The 18,640-nt window shown below is 47.0% G+C and overlaps 1 protein-coding gene across 1 annotated transcript in view; it reads right to left on the reverse strand.

The window, feature by feature from the left end:
• CDYL2 (chromodomain Y like 2) overlaps nucleotides 1-18,640 on the reverse strand; it is a 53,155-nt gene that overhangs the window by 24,039 nt on the left and 10,476 nt on the right. The window contains exon 2 of the mRNA XM_077754052.1: nucleotides 449-666. Coding sequence (XP_077610178.1) covers nucleotides 449-666 — 218 coding nt within the window. The remainder of the gene's footprint in view (nucleotides 1-448; nucleotides 667-18,640) is intronic.

Here is an 18,640-nt window from a genome sequence, read left to right on the forward strand (position 1 = left end):
CCTTGTGAATAGACTACAAAAATGTGCATTTTATAGTGGTAAAATTTATGGCATGTGGATTATATCTCAATTGAAAAAAAAAAAAACCAACAGCAAGAGAGCTGAGTGAATATAATTCCACCCAAAAACATTTGACATGGCGGAAAAGCCAAGATGTATCTGGGTTCTGGGGCTGTCGCCTGACTAACTGTGTGACCCTGACGGATTTTCTGAATCTCTCTGTTTGGTGGGGTCTTCATCTGTAAAAGGGGATTGGATCACTACCTGGTCATAAAGATCAAATGGATAATGACCGTGAAGTGATTAGCACATTGCCCCACAGTCCAGTTTGCGTGCGTCTTGGCTATTTTGATCAGCTCCCTGATGGAACAAAGAGGAGGCCAGTGCCCCGTTCTGAAGGAGAAGCCCTCTCCAGCCTGAGCCTCCCCTGGGATCCCCCGTCTCTCACCTCAGGGGTCAGCGCGTTGTTGTCCGAGGTCTGGCTGGACAGCAGGATGTGTGTGAACCCCTCTTCCTTCCGCACGACAATGTCCCGGAACCGGCAGTTGCTTTCGTTCTGGCGGACGCTGTATCTGAGCCTCTTGTCAAAGACATAGTCCTTCTCTGCTTCCAGCTTCCTCTTCACGGGGCTGTGCAGGTTTAGTCCCCCATTGGTCAGAGCAGAGCCTTCCAAAATCAGACAAATAAAGTGAGAAACCAATAGAGGAGCAATCACACCAGAGCATGATCGCAGAATGTTCAGATTTTCACCGAAAGGGCTGGATGTGGCTGGAACCCCCCAGGCACCCTCCTCTGTTCCTGGGTGGAGAACGGCCCAGGGCTTAACTGCCACAGCTCCACACCTGAACGAAGACAGAGAGGGCTCTCTGCAGAGGGCCCCATGTGATCTTTGATACTCCGTGAGCCTCAGCTTCTGTTCGGATGCCTTCAGCAACAAGGAACCCCCTGCTTTGAAACCTGACGGCCACAAAACAAGCCACACAAACTGCAGTTTTATTCATAATTACCAAACACTGGAAGCAACCAATATGTCTTTCAATTAGGTGAATGGATAAACAAATCGGCACATTTGTAGGAGGGAATATTCCTTAGCAATAAAAGGAAAATTAGTTAGCAAGCCATGAAAAAACACAAATGAATCTTAAACACAGATTGCTAAGTGAGAGAGGCCAGTGTGAAGGGTTGCGCACTGCATGATTCCAACTACATGACATTCTAGAAAAGGCAAAACTGGAGAGAATCAGGCAAGAGATCTGTGGTTACCAGGATCCGGTAGAATCAGAGCAGGTGGGAGAGTAAAGCACAGGGGATTTCTGAGGGCGGAGAAGCTATTCTACAGGATACCCTGACGGTGAATTAGGAACACCAAGCACCCGTCGAAACCCAAGGAATTTTGCAGCATGACAGTTGGGCTTAAAGTACGCATTTGAAATACATACATTTACGAGACTGGCGGGATCTGAGGACGGAATGCAGAAATGTGATCGAAGTATCTAACTGTATGACAAATGTATGAAAGAAACAACCCGGGGCGCCTGAGTGGCCCAGTCAGTCGGGCGTCCGACCTCGGCTCAGGTCATGATCTCGCCGTCTGTGGGTTCGAGCCCCGCGTAGGGCTCTGTGCTGACAGCTAAGAGCCTGGAACCTGCTTCAGATTCTGTGTCTCCCTCTTTCTCTGCCCCTCCCCTGCTCATGCTATCAAATAAATAAACATTTTTACAAAGAAAAAGAAAAAAGAAACAACCTCACTGAAGGCTCAGCACCTCAGAAGCTCTAGGAATGACTGAAGTGTGTAAAAACTAAAGGCAAAACAGCCTGTTAGAGAAATGCTACGCTGCAGGAGGTGACCAGGTGAGCCCATTCCCAGGGAGGCAGGCGAGGCTTCAGAATTCCAATACCGTCATCCAGGCGTGCTGGAACTGGACAATTCAGTACATGGATGGCAGATGGTAGGAACCACACTTCTGACCGCTGGAGTGTGCGGTTACAGATAGGCGAGGGGAGGGGGCTAGAATGATCCATGGGCCGGTGGATTCAGAGCAGAAGGCATCAGTATGAACTCACACTCAGCTTAATACAGATACAGACAGTTACACTCGTAGTTACAGGTATGTGTGCGTGCACAGAGTAGTACACACGCGTGTATGACCTTGCTCTGTCAGTGGAAAAGGCCCATAACCAATGACATCCCAAGCAGTGGGCACACCTAGGCCCCAGATGTTGTCTCCGATACCATTCTCAATAGAAGGGACTCCCTGGAGAAATGGCTGACTCTAGGCCTGGGGCAGGAAACACACGAGATAAGCTGGTAGTGGCCGAGGAAGTAGCAAAAAATAAAAAAGAGTAAAAGAATAACCTCCCCAATGATGAGGCATGTCAAAAGGACACAGGGAGCCGACTGAAGGAGCTCCCAATGGCCACAGATGCACCAACTTGAGCCACATAACAAAGTATTGCATTCTAACTGAATATCAATATCCAGGAGTCCATACTGCTGTCAATAAATCATTAAATTAGTAAATAAATGGGAGAGAGGAGGTGAATCTCCCATACACAAGAATTCCAGTTTATGTAAACTCTCTGCCCACAGGGAGGGGAGCCTAAGGGCCCACTCTCTAAGTGTGGGCTGTGCCCAGTGACTTCCTTCCACATGGCACAGTGTGGAAAGTTCGGGGACGGGGGTAGTAGCTGGACGGTGGAGACACCTGACTGGGGCAGATGGAGAAGTCAAACCCCTCCCCGCCAGGTGACAAAGACCAATGTCAACAGTGATGAGTCACAGTGATGGCGTGTGCCTGTATTGTGTGTGTGGTCTCCCTCCCCAAACCCATGACCCCGGTCTAGGCGGGAGTAAAAGTTTGTGCAAATCTGAATTGAGGGGTGCTCTACAAAATAATCAGTATGCTTCAAAACCATTGAGTTCATCAAAAACCAGAATGTCAGAGAAACTGTCACAGCCCAGAGGAACCCAAGGAGACACGACAATCACTAGATGGGTTTCTGGAACAGACATTAAGCAAAAACTAAGGAAACCTGAATAAAGTGTGGACTTTGGTTAATAACGATGCTCTATTCCTGGTTCATCGCTGTAGCAAAGGCACCACACTAATGTAAGGTGTTAGGAGGAAGCAGAGTGTGGTGTATACAGGAGCTCTCGGTACCATTGTCCCAAAAGTGCTGTAAATCTAAAGTTGTTTTAAAAGTGAAGCTTATTTTATCTTAAAATTAAGTTAATAATAATAAATTTTTAAAATGTCATCACTACCCAAAGCAATCTACACATTCAATGTAATTTCAATCAAAATTGCACCAGCATACTTCTCAAAACTAGAACAAACTATCCTAAAATTTGTAATGGAACCACAAAAGACCCCAAATAGCCAAAGTAATATTGAAGAATAAAACCAAAACGGGAGGTATCACCATCCCAGACTTTAGCCTCTACTACAAAGCTGTCATCATCAAGACAGTATGGTATTGTCACAAAAACAGACACATAGACCAATGGAATAGAATTGAGAACTCAGAGCTGGACCCAAAGGTATACAGCCAACTAATCTTTGACAAAGCAGGAAAGAACCTCTAATGGAAAAAAGACAGCCTCTTTAACAGATGGTGTTGGGAGAACTGGACAGCAACGTGCAGAAGAATGAAACTAGATCATTTTCTCACACCATGCACAAAAATAAACTCAAAATGGATAAAGGACCTGAACATGAGACAGGAAACCATCAAAACCCTAGAGGAGAAAGCAGGAAACAACCTCCTTGACCTTTACCACAGCAACTTCTTACTTCACACATCCCCAAAAGCAAGGGAATCAAGAGCAAAAATAAACTATTGGGACCTCATCAAGATTAAAAGCTTCTGCACAGCAAAGGAAACAATCCATAAAACTAATAGGCAACCAACGGAATGGTAAAAGATAGTTGCAAATGACATATCAGATAAAGGGTTAATATCCAGAATCTATAAGGAACTCACCAAACTACACGCCCAAAAAACAAACAACTCAGTGAAGAAATGGGCAGAAGATATGAACAGANGTGACCTGAGCCCAAACCAAGAGTCCGTCCCTTAACCTACTGAGCCACCCAGGCTCCCCTCATTCATTATTTATGAAGATTTAACTCATTTACATAAAATTTTAAAACACAAAAATGTTAGAGTTTGAGGATACTCAAATACTTTAAGGTATTGTGTGGTGCTCACTGTAGAGTAGATGGAGAAAATACTTGAAATAACATATGGAACTTTAAGATCAGTGCTGAAAGAAAACCATCTTATGAAGTACTTGTAGGGGGAGGGGTGATGGGCATGGAGGAGGACACTTGTGGGGATGAGCACTGGGTGTTATATGGAAATCAACTTGACAATAAACTATTTGTAAAAATAAATAAATAAATAAATAATAAAAGCAATAAAGTATTTTAAAAAATAAATAAATAAAATAAAACCCCACAAAACAGCCCTCAGGAGATTTTGACAGGCAAGCAGGTTTGAGAACCCGGGCCAGTGGCTCTTAAATTGACCACGCATCAGGATCACCTGAAGAGCTGTTAAAAATCCAACTGCTGGGCCGCCTGGGTGGCTCAGTCCGGTTAAGCATCTGACTTCGGCTCAGGTCATGATCTCACCATTCCTGAGGTTAAGCCCCACGTCAGGCTGTGCACTGACAGCTCAGAGCCTGGAGCCTGTTTCAGATTCTGTGTCTCCCTCTCTGTCTCTGCCCCTCCCCCGCTCATGTTCTGTCTCTGGCGTGAAAATGAGTAAACATTTAAAAAGTTAAAAAAAGGGGCACCTGGGTGGCTTAGTCAGTTAAGCGTCCAACTTTCGCTTAGGTCATGATCTCGCGGTTCATGGGTTCGAGCCCCACGTCAGGCTCTGTGCTGACTGCCAGCTCAGAGCCTGGAGCCTGTTTCGGATTATGTGACTCCCTCTCTCTATGACCCTCCCCTGCTCACGCTGTCTCTCCCTCCTAGAAATAAATAAAACATTAAAAAATAAAAAAAAAAAACAAATAAAAATAAAAAGTTAAAAAAAGGGGGCACCTGGGTGGCTCAGTCAGTTGAGCGTCTGACTTCAGCTCAGGTCATGATCTCATAGTTTGTGGGTTCGAGCCCCACATCAGGTTCTGTGCAGACAGCTAAGAGCCTGGAGCCTATTTCAGATTCTGTGCCTTCCTCTCTCTCTGCTCCTCCCCCACTCATGCTCTGTCTCTCTCTGCCTAAAAAATAAACTATAAAAATTAAAAAAAAAAAGTTAAAAAAAAACCCCACCTGCTGGGCCCCCCCAAACTGCTACCACTGCTTCAGCACCCGGGCGTTGAAAACCAGGGTCCAGGCAACCCAGGGGGTCGTCCGTCGCCAGGCTCCCCGGCGTTGAGTGAGCCCCATGCGTGAATGCTGGTGAAGGTCTGCAAATCTTGAGTGTCACCATTCTTGCTCAGGGTGGTGGGTGACCGCCCCCCTCGGGATGGAGCTGCAGTGACGTAGGAGGATGGGTACAAGCAAACACACGGAGGGTCTGACTACGTGTGAACCATTGTCGAACCTTTTCTGGCTGAGATGCTGGAACCCAACCTGAAGCTGGCCCCCAGGCTCGGAGAAGGACGGCATGAACGGGGTGACCATGCCCTGCTGCTGATGCTCCAAGAGCGGGTTATAAGTACGAGGAGAGAATGTATTTGGGGCGCCTGGGTGGCTCAGTCGGGTTAGCATCCAACCCTTGGTTTTGGCTCAGGTCACGGGCTCACAATTTCATGAGTTTGAGCCCTGTGTCGGGCTCTGTGCTGAAAGGGCAGAGGCTGCTTAGGATTCTCTCTCTTTCCCTCTCTCTCTGCCCCTTCCCCCACTCGCACTGTCTCTGTCCCTGTCAAAACAAATAAATAAACTTTAAAAAATTGTTTTAATAAAATAAATAAAATTTTTAAAAAAAGAGAGAATATATTCAAAGGACCCAGGACATAATAAGCAATGAAGAAATGGTGGCTCTTCCTTGCTTTATAATCATTGTCACCCCACTCAGCACAAAAGTACCGGTAATGTTCTCTGCGTGAACTCGGTCTCTCTAATACTATAAGTGTCTTCAGGCAGGGCTCCGTCACACACACCCCAGCCCGGTACCTGTGCACCAAAATGTCCCCGGCCCCAGGAGCCTTGGGTCGCCCTGGGGGCAGTCGCATCCTTACTTAGGTGGGTCTTGGAATCTCAAGAACAAGGCCAAGGCAGGAGCAGAAGCGGCTCCCCGGACCCCTCCTCCGTGTGCTGGGTCCCCAGCCAGGGGAGCGGCGGGCCACAAAGGGGCCCAGAGGCAGCAGGGCCCATGTCGTCCGACAGCCTCCTCATTTTGTACTTTTCTGGTACTGGAGGCAATCGGGCTTCATCAAGTCCCTGGATGCAGCTGAAATGATTCCATGAACTCCGGAAAGTAAACGCGAGCATTTAATTAAAAGGCTGGTGTAGAGGGAGCTGTGTCTTCAAGGCTAACCTCAAAGCCTTCAGCTCCTCGCCAGGGCTTCCTAATTGGAACTGGCCCCGGTTTCTGTGCAGCCCAGGCAGCCCCGTGCCACAGCCCTGCCGGCGGACTTCAGTGCGTCGCAGAAGCTGCGCTCAGGGGACACTGGTTCCCGCCGGTGACAAGTCAGAAGCCTGGGCCCTTGCACGTCAGCGCCTTCCCGGGCCGGGAGAGGCTTGACCAAAATCCTCCTGTCCCGCAAGCAGGTCAAGGTGCTAATTTACAAATCTATTAGAGAGGAGGACTCGAGGCTTACCTTTTGTGAGCAGCTCTCCGTGTGGTCTAGCATTTCTGAGCAGCCCAGAGTTTCTGAGCAGCCCGAGGAAAACTGCCATTCTTTGCTTTGCAGGTGAGGAGAAGTGAATAAACTTTGCTGGAACCCACAGAGGTTTTTCAGGGTAGAGCCAGGATTGGAGCCCAGCTCTCCCCCATTGTATTTATTCATCCGAAATCTAATTATTTCTCACCTCCTATGGGCCAGCAACACGCTGGATGAGGAGGATGCAGCAAAAATCAGAGACATAAGGTCCCTGCCCTCACAGAGTTAGCTTCGGGTCCAGGAGATGAAAAGCAAACAAGCAAACTATCGCTTAAATAAAATAATGACAGATGAGAGAATACAGGATGACAAGCTGGAGATAATAGGGGTGGGGGCATCTCTGGGAATTCAAAACCCTTGATCTTCCTGCAGAAGCACAGGAAAAATCAGCCCCCAAAAGACCATCTGACCAAATAAACCATAAAACCATCTGAGGAAAAGAGACGTGTTTATTCTCTATCAGGACCCTGGGCTCGGACCTCTGATGGTGACTTCGAACGTGCACCTTTTCTGGGCCACAAAAAGGAGAAGACCTTCCCCCGGATCCCCCGAGGGCCTGAATTCACATGGAAACTGAAGGGCTAACATGGGCACTGCATTTTCGGAGATGCAGGGACAGGTGCGTCCCAGAGCCCCCCGGACTCTGCCCTCACACTGAGCTGCCCTCAAGGCGACTCCCCTTCAGTGGCATCAAACTTCCCAAGACTGTGGCAGGCCACCGGGAAGCCACCGTGGGAAACACAACATGCCAGAGGCATGGAAACTCCAGCCCTGGTTTGCTAACTGGGAGAAGCCAGGACCAGGAGAGGCCAGGTCCAGGGGAGGCCAGGACCGAGGGAGGCCGGGACGGGGAGAGGCCGGGACCGGGGGAGGCCGGGACCAGGGGAGGCGGGACCAGGAGAGGCCGGGACCAGGGGAGGCCGGGACGGGGAGAGGCTGGGACCGGGGGAGGCCGGGACCAGGGGAGGCCGGGACCAGGAGAGGCCGGGACCAGGGGAGGCCTGGACCAGGGGAGGCCTGGACCAGGGGAGGCCGGGACAGGGAGAGGCCAGGACCAGGAGAGGCCAGGACCGGGGGAGGCCAGGACCGGGGGAGGCCGGGACCGGGAGAGGCCGGGACCGGGGGAGGCCGGGACCGTGGGAGGCAGGGCTGGGGAGAGGCCAGGAAGCCACATGAGCTCCTGAACACGAGTCTCCTTGATGACAACATGAGGTTCACAATACCTGCTTTCCAGGGTTGTTGTTGTTTTTTTTAAGTTTACTTATTGTTGGGGGGGGAGGGGAACAAGTGTGAGCTGAGGAGGGGTAGAGAGACAGGGAGAGAGAGACTCTCAAGCAGCCTCTGTGCTGTCAGTACACAGCCCGACTCAGGGCTCCATCCCACGAACGGTGAGATCATGACCTGAGCCTAGATCAAAAATCAAATGCTTAGCCAACTGAGCCACCCAGGTGCCCTGGGGTTGTTTTGAGTTCAGCTGAAAGACTAATATGGGGTTAGCAAGTGCCTGGCTCACCCTAGGCACTTCATAGATGTTAGCTAAAGGACCCCAAGTCATTCCAAAAAAGCAGAATTAACTGGTGAGCCCTGACAGTCATGTCCTCCCAGCCCTTAAGGCTGAGGCACAGACCCAGGAGGTGGATTCCAAGCACAGAGGGGACTGTGAATCCATAACTCAGGGTGAAACCCAGTAATGGGCCAGCGTTTAGACCCCCCACTCCCTCTCGTGCGCTGCAAGGCTGGGTGGCTCACTCACCCACTCTGGGCCACATTTCCCTTATGTGGATTGGGAAAACACGTTCCTGCCTCACAGGACCGTCATCAAGGAAAGGAAGTGATGCCACTGCATTCCCGGGACCCAGGACAATTTCCTTCCTTCTTCTCCCTTCCCACCTGGCCACATTCCTTGCTTCAGACTAAGCACAAAGGAGTATTTGACGTTATGAAGTCTCCATAAAATCACGCCCTGACACAGTCCCTCTGCTGCAAGCACGCGGAAGTGGCAGGTAAATGCTGGGCTCACACACAAGATAATCATCTCTGTGCATGACAGGCAGAATGTCGACACAAAGCACTACGTGGGTCCGGGAGGCCGGGGGTGCTGGGCGGGAAGCGCATTCGAGGGCAGCAGACACCCGTGTCCCACACGGCACAGGAGAGGGGATCCAGGCCGACAGCCGGACGCCAGGGGATGGCATGAGGCCCCCTCCGTGAAGGCAGAACAGCAGAACAAAAGCACCTGCTGTCCAAGGCCACGGCTGAGTGGGGAGCTCTGGGCCAGGCAGAGGCAACCACAAACTACTACAGGGGGTGCAGGGAGGAGAGAAGGCAACAAAAAACAAGACAAAAACTCCCCGCTTGGAATGAGCCCGTACACCAGAATCCCAAAACCTGAAGACAGCTAATGCGTAGAAACCTCGCCAACATCAATGCTTGTGTCATAAATTGTTCCAGAAAAGATAAAATGAGTATCAAAGAGCGATGTGACAAGGACTTTAAAACAGGAATGCTTCAAATATTCAAAGTGACAGATGCAGGAAAAAGAAAACACACATTCATTGGCAATAAACAAGAAATTCTCAGACAAAGTGGACAGGAAAAAAAACAACAACAACAAGGTAGGGGAAAGGTAAAAAAAAGTGAAAAAGTAAATAGCTAATGGAAGAAAAATATACGCATATGACAGATAAGTTTTATTTGTATTTTTAAATTTAAAAAGTTTAAGTTTATTATTGGGGCGGGGGGTGCAGAGAAGCAGAGAGAGACAGAATCCCAAACAGGCTCCATGGTCTTAGCACAGAGCCTGACGTGGAGCTCAAACTCATAAACCATGAGATCGTGACCTGAACTGAAATCCAGAATTGTACACTTAACTGACTAAGCCACCCAAGTGCCCCTATATATTTTTTTTAAAGTTTTATTTATTTATTTTTGAGAGTGAAAAAGAGCATGCAGAGAGGCAGAGAGAGAGAGAGAGAGAGAGAGAGAATCCCAAGCAGGCTGCACACACTGTCAGCACAGAGCCTGATGCAAGGCCTGAACTCATGAACTGTGAGATCATGACCTGAGCTGAAATCAAGAGCAGGTTGCTTAACCAATTAAGTCACCCAGGTGCCCCCCTCCCATAATAAGTTTTACAGACTGGAGACAGAAGGTCTCAAATTCCTCCTTTAGTAAAGAGTGGACAGAAGATATAGGCAGGCACCCACAAATATTACTTGAAAATGGCCCTCAAACATAAGACCTCAACTTTCTTTAATATTAATGCAAATAGTGTGATAATGGAGTAAAAATTAAAACTATTTGGAGACAGCATTTCGCACCCACCTGCTTGGCAAAAGTTCAAAATCCTGACACTGTGGTCTGCCCGAGAGGATGTGGGGAGTCAGGCACTCTCTTAATTGTGGGTAGAGGGCAAAATGGCAAACAGTGATGGGAGGGAATTTGGCAACACGTGACAAAACTGTTTAGGCTATTATCCACCAATCCAAATCTAGAAATGTGACATGAACATATGCCTCTAACAACACAAAAATATATGTGACTCCTAAGGTGACTCCCCACAGCACTATTTACAATTGCAAAATGTTGGAATCTATCTAAATAATATCCAAGCATAGATTGGGGAAATAAACTAGAGTGCATCCACAAAAATGGAATACTATGCAGCTGTAAATTTAAAAAAAAAGAATGAGCTCTTTCTCCACGAACTAATAGGGCATAGCATCCAAAATATATCTTCAAGTGGAGAAAGAGAAGGTGCAAAAGTACTTTATCTTTAGTGTAAGAAAAAAGGGGAGGGATGCCTGGGTGGCTCAGTCATTTGAGTGTCCAACTCTGGACTTTGGCTTAGACCATGATCTCATGGTTCATGAGTCCGAGTCCCCCATTGGGGTCTGCGCTGACAGTGTGGAGCCAGCCTGGATTCTCTCTCTCCAACTCTCTCTCTGGCCCTGCTGCCCATGCTCTCTCAAAAGAAACAAACTTAAAAAAGAAGAAAGGGGAAATAGATAAACCTGATTTTTTTCTTCAAAAAGAAACACAGGAGGAATAAACCAGGAGACAATGAAACTGGTTACCCAAATACAGGTGGGCACATGTGGTTGGCAGAGAGAACAGAGGAGAAGGATTGAGGGAGGGCTGACACTTCTCTGAGTGTATCTTTTTAAGTCCCAGAAGTATGTTAAAGCACATCAAGAAAATAAAATCAACAAGGATGAAGAAAAAGAAACTGAATGCAAATCAAAAGAAAGGAATTTAATCATATTTCAAATGAATAACATAAGTACACGGGGGAGGCTAGAGAACCAATATGAATGACTTTTGAATATTATGACTTACATACCCTCAAACAAACCTTCAACTCTCCTCAGTGGGTTGGTTTGCATAGTGGTAGGGATGGAACAGTTCCAAAACTATTTTACAGGCAGTCTAGGATTGAGCAAACAAGTAAATGCATGATGTTGAGGACAGACAGGCTTCTCTCAATGGAAGAAGGGTTCAAAGAATATGAAATGGGGGAAGGAGACGAAGAATTCAGTGGGATTCGAATGGAAGAAATTTGGTGGATAATAGGAAAAATTGGAATATGGATCACAGACTATTGTATCGATGTTAAATTTCTGAAATTCATAACTGTATTGCATTGACTTAAGAGAATAGATTTTTTCTTAGAAAATACCCATACTGAATATTAAGGGGTAAAGAGGCATGATGTGTGTAATCCATGCTCAAATAGTTCAGAAAATGAACAATAATCTATATATAATTTATTTAATCATTTATACATAAAAGTATATATGTATGTGAGTCTATATTTAAACACACAATATACATACACGTACATATACATAGCAAGAGAGGGCAACTACGGTAAAATATTTAAAAACCTCATAAACTGAAAAGAGCTTTTTTATGATGCTTTCTGTAACCTTTAAATTACTTCCATTACTTTATTACTTTTTTCTATATTTTAGAGAGAGAGAGACAGAGCATGCAAATTGTGGAGAGGGGTAGAGGAAGAGGGAGAGAGAATCTTAAGCAGGCTCCATGCCCAGCACAGATCCCAATGAGGGGCTTGATCCCACGACTCTGGGACCATGAGTTGAGCCAAAATCAAGAATCTGACACTCAACTGATTGAGCCAGTCAGGTGCACCGTGACAGGTGTTTAAATTCCTTTAAAACAATAAGTTAAATACTCTTTTAAAAACAAATATCTTGCAAATAAGAATCAAAGTAAAATTCCATACATGGGGTAACTGTAAGAAAACAATATTTGAGGAGCACCTTAGTGGCTCAGTCGGTTAAGTATTGACTCTTAATTTCAGCTCAGGTCATGATCTCACATTTGTGAGATCAAGATCCATGTTGGGCTCTACGTTGAGTGTGGAGCCTGTGTCAGTTTCTATCTCTCCCTCTCTCTCTGCCCCTCCCCCTACTTGTGCTTGCTCGCTCTCTAAATAAATAAATAAATAAACATTTAAGAAAAAATATGTGCAGAGGCAATAGGTGAGTGTTTTCTAGAACTCTGAAAAAAATTTAAGTTCTTAGTTTGAAAGAACACTCAGGTTATTTAGCAAGATAAATAAATAAATGATAGTGAAACTGCAAAATGTCATGGGTAAAGATCTTAAAATTCAACCAAGAGGGGGAAAAAAACCCACATTATCAAAAAGGGTTGACAGACTGATAGCAACAGTGATAACACTAGCCTGGAAAGAAAAAGGAACTTCTAGCATCAGAATGCCGAGAATAAAATGTCAACCAAGAATTTTATACCCAGCTAAAACAACATTTAAAGCCCTAAGTAAATGAACATTTTCAGATATCCCAATGCTAACAGCATTGATATGCCAGAGTCTGAAGAACTCTAAAGAAAAACTTCACCATATAAAACAGCTAATTCAGAGGAAGACATAGGACACAAGAAACAAAGTTGGTCTTAAAAATTTTAAATAAATGTGATGACTGGCTATAAAAATAATAAACATAATCTTCAGTGTTTAACAACACTGGGTGCACAAAACAAAAGCAAGATGTCCAATGAGAATTTAAAGCCAAGTAGTGTCCTCCTTGCTGTATTCAATAGGAAGACATCATATTTGTTTGAAAAAAACTTTATAGTTGAGTATGTATGCTAAAATTTAAGGCTACAAATACAGTCTGTGGCTGGCTTCCAAGTCAGTCCAGGGAGAGGGAACCTATAAAATGTACAATTCAATTAAAAAGCTTGAAAAGATCAGGGAGTGGGGATGGGAGAAGGAGAAGAGAAAAAAATGCAAAATAAAAGAAAAAAATCAAAATATATTAATAACCACATTAATCTGAGAGATTAGATTAATATACCAAAAAATAGAGATAATCCGATTAAATAAAAGATGAAAGAATCCAGGCAGGTGAAGGATTCTCTAAGGAGGGACCCTTCAGGAAAGAAAAGGTCATCTTAGCTCAGCTACAGGGAGAAGGAAACCCGGCCAATCAACCAAGAATTGGAGGAACGACTCCAAAAGTATCAAGAAATGACATGTGGTTGTCAATGTGCAGGAAGCAAAGGTATGTCAGGAAATGCACTACAGTTTTTAAGATACAGAAAGAGAAATTGGAAAACACAGGAAGTGCCCTTGGATGGGGGAAAGGCAAAACTAAAGGGCTGGATGGGGCCACAGAGGACTGGACAGATGAGGGACGGACCGCAGGAGACTTCTACCATATAGTGTCAGTTTTCAGGAAACACACCCAGGCCAGGCAGGACTCAGGGTCTTTGCCCAAATTCCCCACCAAGACCATGTCAAGCCTCAGGCAGAGAAGAGCACCAACCTTCCTCTGGACAGGGAGGAAGGAAGGGACAGTGTAGACAGATCTCAGAGAATGCTACCCCCATCTGAGGGATGCATCGTCCATGCTGCTTCCACACTTGCGTGGTCTCTCTCAGAAACTCAGGCAACTCTTTGACTATCACAGAGAGCAGGGTTGGGAGAGGTCTACGCCCGCCCAGAACCATCCAAAATGGAGACTTCAGGGTCAGGACAGCCTCATTCTCAATCCTTTCTCTCAATGGCTCATCATATGCAATGCCTCTATTTTGTCGGGTGCTTATACGATTCACATAGCTTCCCTCATCCAATTGTAACAACAGCCCTATAAGACATAATTTTACCCCCATTTTATAGAAGAGAAACCAAAAGCCAAGGTCATCAAGGCATCAGAAAGTTCCAAGATAGGGTTTAACCTCCCCCATCTTGATTTCGAACTCGACGCTTAATTCAAGCACCAAGACTCAAATCTAACACTAGTCTTCAGCCCTCCTGGGGGTGTTGGCTCTGCTTTTCTTCCAAAGAGTTCAGTCTCTGCTAAACAATGCAGGAAGGAAATTTTGGACACTACACCCAGACTGGTGTCATGTGATGCTGTTCCCAAGCCAAGTTCATTTTGCTGTGTTATCATCATCTGTACACCTGGCTGGTGCCCCCACTGAACAGTTTGGGGAAGAGCCCAAGAGTTGCTCACCTCCGTGTCTAGGAGACTGAGCACAGCGCCTGGTGGATAGCAACTCGTCTGCAAAGCATTCATCGGGGAAACGAATGAGTGACAAACAAATGGAGCAAGCCCATCATATTATGTGCCAACCTCATAATTAGCACTTCTGACGTTGGGACGCATTCCGTATTCATTGCTCAATGTGTTGGTCACACTCCCACACCTGTGTATTAGTCCCGTGCCTGAAAACATTTGTTGTCTGAAATCAGGCTGATCTCACACCTACATGACTCATATCACATCGAGGCCTTCTGCACAGCAGCCGAGCGAGAGCTCACCTCTCAGAGATGCCCAGGGAAAGAGAGCAGTGTGAGTGCTATGAATTTTCCTTTCCTTGCACAGAAAGTAGTAACACCTTTTGGGCTCTGAGATATCAGCACACAGAAGGAGGAGGTGGAGAGACTGAAGCCCTTCTCAGTACTGGAATGCCCATCTGCTGAGGGTCTTACACCCTCAGTGCAGCTCTGCTGTTACCTGCTTGGGAATTCTTCCAGAGCAGCCTCCCCTCCCCTTCTTGTGACTGTACATCCTTTTTTACAGCCTTTCTTTACCTTCCACCATCCATTCAGCACATAATCAGTGAGTGCCTTTGACATGCCTGGCATCTGGGACACACTGAGAGGCAAAAACAGATAGGGATCCCGCATTCAAGGTTGCCTAACGGAACAGCCCACAATGATGGAAATGGTCTATATCTGCACTGCCCAATACAGTGATCGATAATCACGTACGGCTATTGAAATTTTAAAATTTTTGTTTAATTTCAATTCACTGAAATCTAAACACATGTGACCAATGGCCACCGCACTGGACAGTGCAGGTAGCCACGCTGCAGGATAATTATCTTGCATACCTTGCGAATCCTAACATACCTTTTCTCAAATGCCGGACTCCCTCCTCACCCTCAGACAGATTCATAAGGACAAGGGCCATGTTGGCCCTTCTTTCTTTTTTTTAAATTAAAAAAAATTTCATATGTTTATTTATTTTTTATTTTTGTATATATAGAGAGTGAGAGAGAGTTCGAGTGGGGAAGGGGCAGAGAGAGAGGGAGACGGAATCCAAAGCAGCTCTGGGCTCTGAGCCGACAGCACAGAGCCTGACATGGGGCTCAAACTCTCAAACTGTGAGACGGTCATTCTTTAATCTCCAGGACCAGTGCGCCCAGCACACAGAAGTGGCTCGGTCACTGCTGAACCAGTGACTGAGTGGATAAATGAATAGCTGCTACACATACAATGGAGAACCTGTAGAAGCTTCTGTCCCCTGACGGAAGGAGAGCCTGAGTGCCAAAGGCCAGAGAGCAGGATAGGGGTATGCTGCTGGCCTCACAGGAAGATGCAAGCCTGGGCATGGCCCTTCCTGCCCATTCTCCCCACGGCTCCAGGCACCGCCAGCAGATTCGCAGAGAGAAGGGAGGGCTGGGACACCTCACAGGCAACGCACACCAGGGCACAGCGGCGGCTGCCTACCAGGCACTCTGTTCAGGCGCAGACAACACCGCTCAGCTCCACGGCTGAGCAAATCCCTCTCGTTGTTGACTGCAGGGTTTGGGTGTTCCAGCTGCAGTTCTCAGAAGAGAAAGTGATAGTTCTTGTGCATGAGAGCCATTTCCTGGTCTGTGGTTGACTCACCCTCACCAAAGATCCCTAAAGCGTCGTGGACCATTCTGAGAGCACACTGAGCAGGGAAGGTGGGGGGAGGGGAGAAGCAACGTTTGCATGTCCAGCACATTGCACGTCGGGGGGAGTCAGACTCAGCAGCTGGGGACAGCAGCATCTTTCAACAGAAGCACAGCTCAGAGGTCAGGACCTTTGGAGGTGGGGGCTGGGGGCTGTATCTGAAAAGATGCCCCAATCACTGAACCCACTGAGAGTTCAAAGTGCCCAATCTGCACCTGAACTCAATATACGGCTGAGCACCATCCCAGCCCCTAACTATTCCTGAATTCAAGAGAAAAGCCCAAATTGACAGGTCGATTTTTAAAAATCATACTTAGCAATGTTAGCCATCATCTGGCATGTTATAATGACACCTCCTAACATGCCATGAATTTTAGGAAAGTTGAAGTTCCAAGATTACTTGGAACTGTGGGGAGGGACGGATGGTACATCTTATGCTTACAGTCAGATAATGAAACGTTTCGGATACGAGAGCCAAGCATGAATCTGACATGCGAAACACCTGATGAAAAATAACTCTGTCCACAGGTCATATCACATGTCCTGTGCTAAAACCCTTCCAGAACCATGCTGACCCCCAAAGCGCTACAGGCCAGAATCCTAGACCTCGGAGGGTCTCCCGGGGTCTTCAAAGTGCACAGTGACTCTGTTTAAAATCTACTGTCTCATCTTCTCTTGCCGTAGCTCTGCTCCCAACCCCTGCCTGCTGGCCTCACCTGTCTGACCTCACTCCTGCCCCTAAAACACCCTCCTCCCAGGAGAGCTTGAAGTCTCAGGGGCTTCCTGACCCCCCACTCCCGGCCCACTGAGTCAGCTGCACCCTGGCCCCTGAATGCCATTTCCCTCAACCTTCACATATGGGATCCTCAGGGCCACCTGAAAGACTTCTCTTCCAGGAAGTCTGTCCCTTCCTCCCCACATGCCTGCTGGCCGACTGTCCAGCTCCTGACTTCGCAGCATGCTCAGCTTTGCAGCTGGTCATCTGGGACCTCCTGATCTCTTAATCGGCTTCATTAGCTTCAAATCCTCTGGAAGACGAGGTGAGCTCATAGCACAGAGCAGACACCAGTAAGCCCCTCTTTAACGGAATTGTAGAAGCATTTTCTTTTTTCAATTTTATTTTAAAGAGAGAGAGAGAGAGAGAGAGAGAGAGAACACAAACCAGGGAGAGGGGAGAGAGGAAACAGAGAGAGAATCTTAAGTGGGTTCCACGCTGACCCTGAGGTGGGGCTTGATTCCATGGCCCTGGGATCATGACCTGAGCCAAAATCAAGATTTAGACGCTCAACCGACTGAGCCACCCCAAGAAATCATTTTCTTTCTTTAAATGTTTATTTATTTTTGAGAGAGGGACAGGGACAGGGACAGGGAGGGAGGGAGGGAGAGAGAGAGAGAGAGGGAGAGCAAGCACAGGCAGGAGAGGGGCAGAGGGAGAGAGGGAGACACAATCTGAAATAGGCTACAGGCTCCAAGGTGTCAACACAGAGCCCAACATGGGACTTGAACTCACGAACCATGAGATCATGACCTGAGCTGAAGTTGGATGCTCAACCAACTGAGCCATCCAGATGCCCTCCCCCCACTCAAGAAATCATTAGCTCTCCTCTGAGCTCCCAGATAACTCCATCTCTCAGGAAGCAAAACAGCAGCACTTAAGAATATGGGTCTGAAGCCAGACCAACTGGATCTGAATCCTGGAACAGCCATCTACCAACTGATTATTTCACCTCTATATGCCTCAGTTTCCTTAGCTGTAAAATGGGGTGAGAAATAGGCCCTACCCTCGAGATTAATTGAGTTACTACGTATATGGTGCTTAGAAGAGAGCATGGCTCATAGCAATGGGTTCAATATACAAAGATTGTCTCTTTTGGTATATAGGGAAATTATTGATCTGTCTTTTCCCCATTTATTTTCTTCTTCCCTAAACTGTGAGCATCTTGTGTTATTCATCATTATATTCCCAGCACACGGGACCCACTTCTAGGTCCATGGTGCCTGGCTTACGGCAGTAACTAAATGTTTGAGGAAGAAAGCACAAGTGTAGTTTATTGATGATGTCTGAAGTGGATGTTACATATTTTATAGAAATCTTAATAAGGTCCAGTTTCTACTATCTAGAACATTCTTCCTTCTCCTCTTTGCCTGACCACACTCCGAGCATCCATCAGGTCCCACATCAGATGCTGCTCCCACCCACGAGTCCAGCCTCTAACCTCCTGACCCTGGTGGCTCCCTCCCTCCCTCACGCACGCGGGCACTGCCACATCACCATGTGCTGCAACGTCTGGCTACCTCCCCGGGCTTTCCCACAAGAGGGTGAGCTGGGCAGGGACCTCACCATGTCTCACAGAGCTGAAGCCTCAGCATCCTACGCCATGTCTGGCATACACAGATGCTCAGTAAACCTGCGGCCTCTTATTTCTCTTTCCCACCCGGTGAATGTGAGGAGCTGTGGGTGGGAAGCCGGGCCAGTGAGGGGACATCTTGTTTCAACTCCAGGAACGCAGCACAAGTTCACTCTCCACCACTGTGGAGAAGCAGGAGGGAATCGAGCAAGAAAGAGGTTGAAGGTGGGGAAAAAAAAA

Source organism: Crocuta crocuta, unplaced genomic scaffold, assembly GCF_008692635.1.
Source record: "Crocuta crocuta isolate KB4526 unplaced genomic scaffold, BGI_CrCroc_1.0 scaffold61, whole genome shotgun sequence".
Lineage (NCBI taxonomy): Eukaryota > Metazoa > Chordata > Mammalia > Carnivora > Hyaenidae > Crocuta > Crocuta crocuta.